The sequence below is a fragment of the Antrostomus carolinensis genome, unplaced genomic scaffold (genome assembly GCF_000700745.2).
Source record: "Antrostomus carolinensis isolate BGI_N321 unplaced genomic scaffold, ASM70074v2 scaffold6371, whole genome shotgun sequence".
NCBI lineage: Eukaryota > Metazoa > Chordata > Aves > Caprimulgiformes > Caprimulgidae > Antrostomus > Antrostomus carolinensis.
In genome coordinates, this window is record NW_010296213.1 from 6,737 (window position 1) to 16,522 (window position 9,786).

At 37.3% G+C, this 9,786-nt stretch overlaps 1 protein-coding gene across 1 annotated transcript in view; it reads right to left on the reverse strand.

The window, feature by feature from the left end:
- LOC104532877 (protein arginine N-methyltransferase 8) overlaps nucleotides 1–9,786 on the reverse strand; it is a gene marked incomplete at its 5' end in the record, with an annotated part of 25,744 nt that overhangs the window by 2,942 nt on the left and 13,016 nt on the right. Inside the window, 3 exons of the mRNA XM_010178193.2 lie at nucleotides 2,756–2,871; nucleotides 6,480–6,567; nucleotides 6,959–7,101. Of these exons, the coding sequence (XP_010176495.2) occupies nucleotides 2,756–2,871; nucleotides 6,480–6,567; nucleotides 6,959–7,101 (347 nt within the window). The remainder of the gene's footprint in view (nucleotides 1–2,755; nucleotides 2,872–6,479; nucleotides 6,568–6,958; nucleotides 7,102–9,786) is intronic.

Sequence of the window (9,786 nt, forward strand, 5' to 3'; positions counted from 1 at the left end):
CTGAGAAAACCACCTGTATTGTCAGTGTACACATGTGTACAGGTGTGAGGGGAGCCCTGAATGCAACAGTCAGCCCCCAAAACACATTCACTTTTCCAAAATAAAATTATTTTTTAAAGAGTGCAGAGAACTAACGGTATTAATGTGGGGAGAGAAGAAACAACAGTAAATTCTGTGTGTTTTGGGGGGAGCAGTGAGAGGAAGAATGGAGTATCTGAGATGGTTTTCACTAGATATTATAGCCTATGTTGGTTTTTTATGAGATGAAATAACAGGGAAGCAAGTGGAGCTATGGCTTCTAGATAACAGAGGCTTCAGCCTCCTGCCGAGGTCCCTCTTCTGCTATCTTTTCCTGTTTGCACAGAAGGAAATTCCTGAAAATTACTAGGGCTTTGTTTGGGGTTTTGGTTTTGGTTTTGTTTGACTGATTATTTTTTTTTTATGGTGAGGAGGGAATAGGCAGAGTTAAATCTGAGGATACTGAAAGAAAAGACTGTGGGGAGCACTGCTGGAAAAGAAGGAGTGACAGAGAAAGTCACTTAGGAAAGGGGAAGAAGATTTTCATGTGGAGAAAAGAGTAGAGGAGATAAATGAGAAAAAAACAGAGCAGTGTTTGAAGAAAGATGGAAAATGTGTGGCATAGGTGCCTCTTGCTTTACTTTAGGAGAAACTGCGAGAAAAGAATGTGATTTGGGAGTTCACTTAAGCTGCAGTGGAGCAGGAGAAAAGTCTCAAGAGGAATGCCTTGTCCTAAACTTCATGGGTCAAGATTACTAAGGGAGAAGAACATGGGACTTGTCGGAGCTCACAGCCAAGTGCCTCACCTGTGTGGCTGGATCTGTCTGAGTGAACAATGGTACCTTTTTGCAGAAAATCCTGCAGGTCCTTTGAAATAAGGCTTCCTATGGGTGAATCATGATATTTCCAAAATGGCATCAAAGAACTGGATATTTGAGCATATAGGTCAATGGGTTTTTTTTGCTCTTATGCTATGTTCTCTGATAAACAAGAATGTCGTGTAATTTTTTTTTTTATTTGGGGGGGGGCGGGGGGGCAGGGAAGGCAGTTTATGCTTTAAGTAGCATTAAACTGTGTGATCTTAAAGTGGTATGTGACCTGCAGGAGCTTTAAACTGTTCCTGGAAAGTGTGGGACAAACAGGAGCATAAAAGTAGATTTACTTCTTTTTTTTGTTCTTTCTCTGTGGAGAGATAAGAGAGGATACTCAGGAAAGTCTAACGGTACTTTTTATTATAAACTATCTCTGGCGTGTTCTTAATTCTTATTTGGTTTTGTGAGTTTTTGCCAATCTCTCATTGCAGGTTTTTCTCTAATATGCAAGGAGATCAGAGAAGGAAATGCAACTGTTTTACTGAGTTTGAAACAAAGTCTTCAAAATTTTTCAGGCAATGCTACTGAAAGCAGTAGGCCCTCAGAAGGATACTTGTACACTTTTCCTGAGATCAGATATTGACTCTGGTGGTTTGAGGATGCTTTGGTCCCACTACCCTCCCTGGTTGATTTGGTCTAGAATTTAAACAGAGGACTCCTACTTGACAGGAATATTCCTATGCCCCTGGGATCTCTTTAAGAGATCATTCATATTTTATGCAGTCTAAATAGCTATTTATTTTGTGTGTGTTGTAATTTTAAATTGTTCTTGCTCAGGCTGTTTTCAGACACAACCATCTCGTGTTCCCCTCAGCATGGAAGGACTGTGCATGCATGAGTTTCTAGAAACTCATGGAGTTTCTACTTCTGTTCCTTTTTGCTGCTTTCAGTAAAGGTTCTGCAGACTAAGGGTATGTCTTTCCTTTTTGCATGTTTAAAGGATATGTCTTTCCTTTTTGGAATATTTAAAGCTTTGTTAGTTACTGTCAAAAAGTGACAAGGAAAAATTAGAACTGAGTCTTTGGGATAAACGAGCATGCTCTTCAATTGATGGACCTGATCCTACCACTGTTATTGATGTGGACAGCCTGAAGATAGTTGCACTTGAGAAGCATTCCTTAACACGGAAGCAATTTTAGGGCTTTCACATGTTCCTACAGGCTATGGATTCTTAATCTAGTCTTGTGAAGAGGGAAGTGACAATCCTGTCTTATATGTAGAACAGGGTACAAGCTAACCTCTGGCTGCAGATGTTTGGGCCAGGAAAGCACAGTAACATTCTGGATAAGGCTAAGAATTAGTTAAACAAATAAATTAGGTTCCAATTCTGACATCATGCTCTGGAGTAAATTAGAGTTATTTCATCAGAGCTAACCAATTCAAAAACTGATGCTTCAGTCTTTTTTTACCATAAACAGAATTAATCTACCCCTTCTCCCAGCAGCATTCCATCAGCAATTTCCAATCTCTATTTACAAGAAGGTAGAGCAATTAAAATTCCTATCTAAATACACTATGTCTTTATTTATTCAGTATTTGCACATTTATAAGAGTCTGAAGTTACAGTTAGCAGTAGCCAGATGAGTACAGAGTCACAAGGAGCATCTTGCTTTTGGGGATTCCATAAGTGATCAAGGGATCAATGTTCATGCTTGGCTTAGGTGACAGCATTGGGCATGTGCAACATACTAGTACTGACTAATTTAAAACTGCACAATTTTCCTTCTTAGTGTGAAAGCATTCTAGGATGATGGCTTCTGCAGCTAGTTAGAAGCATACAAAGTAAAATGTCAGCAGCAGGTCTCCAAAGAATCCTATAGTTAGGTGTAAAAATTCATAATTAGGTATATTTGGAATTACCAAACCTTTATTAAACAGGCATTGGTCACCACTTGCTTTGGATCTACTATGTCCACCAAAGGCTCCTTCATGGCAACATCCCTAATACAGGTCATGTCAAAGCCGTACACATTCTCCCACCCTGTCAATGCAAATGGATGTGTCAAAGATTAGCAGTAATAATAAAAATATTTTTTGTTTCTCAAAGCATCTTTCATTTGAAAGAATTTCTGCCCTCCCTTAACTTTCCGCTCTCCTTTTTAGCTCTTTGCTACCTACCCCAGTTGTCTATGTCATCACTCATGTTTTACAGATAATGCAGTTGTGGCAAAATTACCCCTCAGTGTATATCTTTGAACAAGTGGCCCTTGTTTTTCAATGTCCCCAAAACTGTGTTATATGAGATTTGTTGATGATTTCCATGGCTTTGGACATTTGAGAGTGTTGCCCAAAATCATATATGTTAAGTTGAGACTTGGGAATAGCTGCTAAGATTTTTCTATACTTTCTTACCCATGCTGGTTAATATTTCCTTTTTTTTTTATAGATTGCTATTCAATCAGCAGTTTGCATACTCTTTTAATTATTTAAGTACTCTTAGTTTCATCAAGTCAGTTACTGACAGGAGCAGAATTACAAGTGTGTATCGATATTTGCAGCATCTAAGTTTTAATTTGCATGTACATCATTAGAAAAAGGCAAAATATCCACTTTCTAAAAGATTTAAAAGCCATGCTGATCTTCTATATGTGAACTGTTCTTCTGATTGTTCTGATAAATGCTTCTTATCTTGCTTAGGTTTTTTTTCCTTTTTTTTTTTTTAATTTAACAAAATTAAAACATTGAAACATTGAAAAGTACACTGGCTTTGCTTTTAAGATTACTTAACAAAATGAAAACAAACACCTCCAAAAAGTGAAATCTTAGTCTTATGAATCATATGAGTCAAGGTCCATTCAGTGCTCCATCTGAAAGTCTAAACTAAATACTGTGAACTTTTTAAATAATTGTTTGCACACAAGCAAGGTAAATGGATAAATAGCACTCACTGATAGTGAGCATGTTTGAGTGAGCATGTTTTGAGTGAGCATGTTTGAGTGAGCATGTCTTTTTTCAGAGCATACTATTTGAGCTACTGGTGTTCCCAGAGGACTATGACTGAATATGTAGTATAGCAAAAAATGTGCATATTTCTAAATTGGAGCAAATTTGGACATGAACATTTCTTTGATATGTTATACATTCATTGGGCTGTGAGTTTCTCAATATTTAAGAGGAGCTGGTGATCAAAACTTTCATTTCAGGCATCATGAGCATGTGGGAACTCCAGATTATATTTATAGAAGCCATATGTTTTTATGTGGTTACTCAGAAAAGATTAACTAGGAAACCCTGAAGGAACAATTTATTAGCAGAGTTGTTGGGGTCTCCATCAGTTGATGTACTTCAGCCTGCATGGGATGCCTTGGAAATATATGCCACAGTCTGTATTAGAGAGAGACCTATCAAAGGAGTTAAAAGATCAAATTGTCTGTTTTACATTTGCAGGAAATCAGAGTAATTGACTATAGCAATGACTCTGTGGCATTAATAAAGTCTGAGAAATCAGAATCATATTTTTTTGTATTGCATTATTTCTTAATCTATATGATCGTTCTTGAGTGCCCTTTGAAATGCTTGGCCCTGTATCTCATATGAAGGCAAGACTCTATCCACCTTAAGAGAGGAAAAGGAAAGATGAAAAACTGAAATGTAAGGAGACACCATCAAGGATTTAGAAACTGAAAAGAGAGACAACATGGTGGTGCAGATAGGTAGTGAGATGGAAATAACTGAGAAAGACACAGAGGTATAAAAAGTGAAGGAGGAAGGGAAATCAGAGGTGAAATCAGAAAAAAAAGGAGTCTTAAACTGGAAACAACATTTTAGAAGAGAAAAAGAACCCAAAATAGTTTTTTTAAAACCGATGAAAAAATAAGCAAGTTGAAAATAGCCGTCTGTAAGAAAAGAAAAAGGCTTGAGGCCTGGAAAGGAAAGGGTTCAAAAGCAAAGGTGGCAAGTGAAAGAAGGCAAGTGGATTTTTTTAGGCCAAAATTGTTTTGATTCCTTTACCGAATGGATGCCTCATACATCCTTTTGAATTTATCAGTTTTGTAAGGAATTCAGCTGTCAAGGTCACCACATAACTGAGGAGAAAAATCTAGGCTGTGCTTGAGGAGTTGATACAGTTCTCCCTGGCACCTACACAGACTTATTATCATGCACCACTGCACTGGGCTTGGTTTTGACCCCAAATGGTGGTTATGACCTGTGAATACAGATCCATGTATTCACTCTGAATTTGATTACAGAAACACCAAACTTTCTTTCCTGAGTGGAGCTGAGAAGCAAGGAATGAGGAGTTAGGCATTTTCATTTGAAGGTTGATCAAACCCACTAATTTGACCCAAGCTTTTGCATGCATCCTTAATTAATAAAACTGCTTACAAATTTTGTGATTCCCCCCCCGATAGAAAATATTGACTAGCTCTGAAAAATAAATAAAAGCAAAAAAAAAGAGAAAAAAAAAAGGAAGAGTGAAATAATGTAGAACGTACTCATTTAATCAAAACTATTATGACCAAATAAATAAAAACTTGGGTGACTTGGGAGACAACAAGTTGAATGTGAACCAGGAGTATGACCTTGTGGTGATGAAAGTGAAGCACATGCTATGATATGAGGAGCGTCCAAGAAAACTAGGTTTGCTTAGCCTGGGACAGCAAAGGCTAATGGTGGGATCTAATTGCTATCTGCTGCTACAGAATCAAACAAAAAGTCAGATTCCTGTCAGGAGACAAGGGACAATGAAAGCATGTTTCATCAAGAAAAATTCTGACTGGATATTCAAAAACATGTTTACTCCTGAGCGTGCTTCAGCATTTGAGCAAATGCTCAGAGAAACTGTGGAATTCCCATCTCTTGACTGCAGGGCAGGGCCCTGGGTGATCTGCTTCAACTGTGAAATCTGGCCTGCTTTGAGCATGAGGCTGTACTAGGTGACCTGTTGAGGTCATTGACAGCACCAGTTATTCAATGAAACTTCAAGGAAAAAGGCCCACCATTTTAAATGTAAAGGAGAGGTCAATTTTGTGTATCTACGAAGTAAACCAAAAAAGTTCAGAACTTTTTTCACGTCAAAGTAAAATGGAAATTTCTGATCCTTATTCTCCATTTTAAAATTCTCACATAAAGTGTTTTAAAAAGTTTTTAAAAATTACATGTTTTTGTCTTCTTGACAAGCTTAGTAGTGAGATATCATTTTATCTAGGCTAATTTCTTAACATTTACATTCTTTACTTAATTTTTCTGTCCTTGTTATTTTAAAAACAAAACCAACACCTGGATGGCAAAAGAATATTGCCAATTATAATGGCAGTTATGTGAGATGATTTATTAATCAGAACAACAAGAAAATGAAATCTCCTAAAATACACATTTTTAAACAGAGGTAGAGGTATCAATATAATTCTAAGCAAGGTCTAAATCAATTTATTCATGCACCACTTTAAATTACTGCAATTTTCCTGAATTTATCACCATACTAGAGTTTTCTCAGGGTTCATGTTTATATTGGAATTCTGGCCTGGACAGCATGATTTCCTGGCTATGGCAAAACTTTGCCCATGAAGAGATGACAGTAGGCCATTATGAATCAAATATTTTAGGAAAACAACCATAGAGAAGGGTTACTGTTAGGCGTTTACTCACAGTGAATTTTGAAGTCCTTGTACTGTCTGTCTTCAATTGCTACCACGTACAAAGCAGCTCGGTCTGGAAACATTAGCCCTCCAGGTTTCTGTTGATGAATTGTGGGGAAATGGATCTCGTAATCTATTCACCTGACAAAGACATCACATTTTGAACTGCACATACAAAAACCAGACAAGCACCCCTTGCATGCCTTTTATTGTTTTCCTTCAGATTGTCACATCAGCTTTAATCTCAGCACCTCCTGCAGCCTGTGGCAATGTCATGAGATAGCGTCAGTATTAATTTCACCAGCAGTTAATCAAAAGCAAAGCTCGTTCACTGAGATTCTCTTTGTTAATCTTTTCATTAAAACCTAAGAAAAGGCACTTGGAGATGTAACTATGTCTTGTTATGGTGACAGTAGGAGAGGGAAGGCTTGTAGTCAGAAAATAAATGATGATTACTCCAGCAAGGAATATAACATGCAGAGCACCTACCAGCCACTTGTCTCGTGCGAAGATGACTGTGTTTAACATTGACTCATAGAACAGACAGTAACCCATCCACTCGCTGATGATGATGTCTACTTTATCCACAGGTAATTCAACTTCTTCCACTTTACCTTTAAATATTGTGATTACTGAAAAAAAAATCCAAAGAAACACATTCACATAATAAAACAGCTGACTAAGTTCCTTACTGGTGAATATCAGGTTGACCTTTTCAATACTATTCTCTTCTTGAATGTCTGTAGATAAGGAGTGACTCCATGTGACTCAATGGATCTTGCACTATTTTAAAAATACTTGCAGTAAGTATAATATTGATTATATTTTGTATCAGTTTTAATACTGATATAACATATATATTTATATCAGTTTTAATACTGATATATTTTTATACTGTTTTAATATCAGTATAAAAGGAAAAAAAACCCAAACCAAACCAAATAAAAACCCCAACCAAATCAAACCCCAAACCAAAAAAACACCCATGTATAAAAGAACAACAGAAAAACAAGCCTTACCTGGTTACCTGCATGATCTCATTTTACATGTGCTTTGGAATTTGGAATATTTCTAGATCATTGACCAAGAAATGCAAAGAATCCACCCAGAATCCTTTAAACACCCCTGTAGGGTTACATATTCATGATCTCATCACTGATTTATTAGAGATTTATATAACTAGGATCTAATTCTCATCTGCTTTTCAAACATATTCTGCTGGCTTCACAATGAGGACACTAAGACTTATTTCTTCCATGAATTCTGGGGAGCTGACTCAACTCAGAAAGTCAGATCTAGCCTGACAGTACACAAACAAGAAAGGCTGTACAAACACGGTTTTCATGAAAAATCAGTTTTCATTCCTTTCTGCCTCATGTCTGAATCTTTTATAACATAATGGTATTATCACTCTGAATCTTTTATCCGGTTTAGACTCCTGTAACTTTCCACAGTTATCTAAAGTGACTGCTGGAAAAATTATGTCAGCTTTTTTGTCACCAAATCAGTTTCAAGGAAATTAAAAAGGTTGCTAGAAATTTGATGCGCATTAAATTACTGGCAATATGATATACTACTTACAGGAGACTGGGTATGCATTGCAAAAGCAAATCAACAAGCAATTAATAGAACTGGTTGATACTAGAACAGATATTTTGTTTAAAGGAAAATTAAATGCTGGTCCTTATTTAGTTCAGTTGTAACAAATAATTTCATTTTATGATTACTACACAATTCAACAATCATTCTTACATTCTTAAAAATATATTTCCTATTTATAAAGGTATTCCAAATTCTTTAGAAAAATAATTTTCAGCTTGTGTTTGTCTGCTGTTTATATTGTTTGGGTAGAATCTCTGATTTGGTTTCTTCCTTGACATTGTAACTGATGTACTTGAAATTCAGGAATAAAGTGAGTAGGGAATATTTTACTTTCCATTACTAATTGATAAAGTTATTCTTAATAAATGACAGTTTTTAATGATGGCAATTTTTATTGATGAAAGTGGTCAACATTTAGTTTGAAGACAATGAAGGTGCTTTCATTAAGCTAGAACTAGGATACCTGTTTAAGAGTGGCAGTGGAAGTTCTAAAAATCACTCAGCCCAGGGAAAATGAGGTTTTGTCTTTCCAAAATACATGAGGTACTAGTATTACTCTAACCAGATATGGTCATCTTATATGCATAGCAAACTTTTAATCCAGACTGGCCCCCCTAAGAAATTTGAAACACTCTGATTCAGACTGGTAAGATGAAGTATCAACTGGTAAGAGCAACCTGATTGGAAAAGAGCTGCATCCTATTCCCCTTCCCATTCTTTAGAATCATAGAATCGTTTGGTTGGAAAAGACCTTTGAGGTCATCAAGTCCAACTGTACCTGTCCACTACTAAACCATATCTCTGAGCACCCCATCTACCCATCTTTTAAATCCCTCCAGGGATGGGGACTCAACCACTTCCCCAGTCTGCCCATTTCAATGCCTGAGAACCCTTTCAGTGAAAATTTTTTTCCTGATATCCAGTCTGAACTTCCCCTGGTGCAACTTGAGGCCATTTTCTCTTGTCCTATCACTTGCTACTTGGGAGAAAAGACCCACCCTCACCTTGCTACACCCTCCTTTCAGGGAACTGTAGAGAGCGAGAAGGTTTCCCCTCAGCCTCCTTTTCTCCAGGCTCAACAACCCCAGTTCCCTCAGCCACTCCTCATCAGACTTGTTCTCAAGGCTCTTCCAAAGCTCTGTTGCCCTTCTCTGGACATGCTCCAGCATCTCCATGTCCTTGCTTTAAGCTCCTTCCTTTCACAGTTAGTAGCTCAATAGTTCATATTTTGTTATGCTGGAAACTCTCAATGTGCTCCAGCCACGTTCTCTTTAGTTCTCTTTTCTCCTGAGAACTTTCACTGCTGCAATTCTTCTGGAATGAATTTTTAGCACTGTTGACAGCTGCCAGAGGGACACGCCTGCAGAATTTGAAGCCCTTTGTTTATACCTAGAAAGTTCCTCCCACCTCCCTTCACTTTGATAAAACACTTTCATAAAGCACCATGTGGGAACAGATTGTCCTCTCCCCAGCTGTATTGTATCTGTTCTGGAAACTGAGTTTTCTCTGCTTTCAGCCCCTTTTTGCTGACTCTTCATTTCTCTAAACAATTAGGGGGAAAATAAGAAAAATTCCCGTGAGCAACAAGATCCTTTGGTTCAGTATCTGGTTGCATTAAGACAAAAGTGAATGTGGGTCACTGTAAAGTATGTAAGTGTGAATGTTAGTTCAGGTGTGTAATTTGTTTATATTGGAGACCACCCTGCAGTTGAACA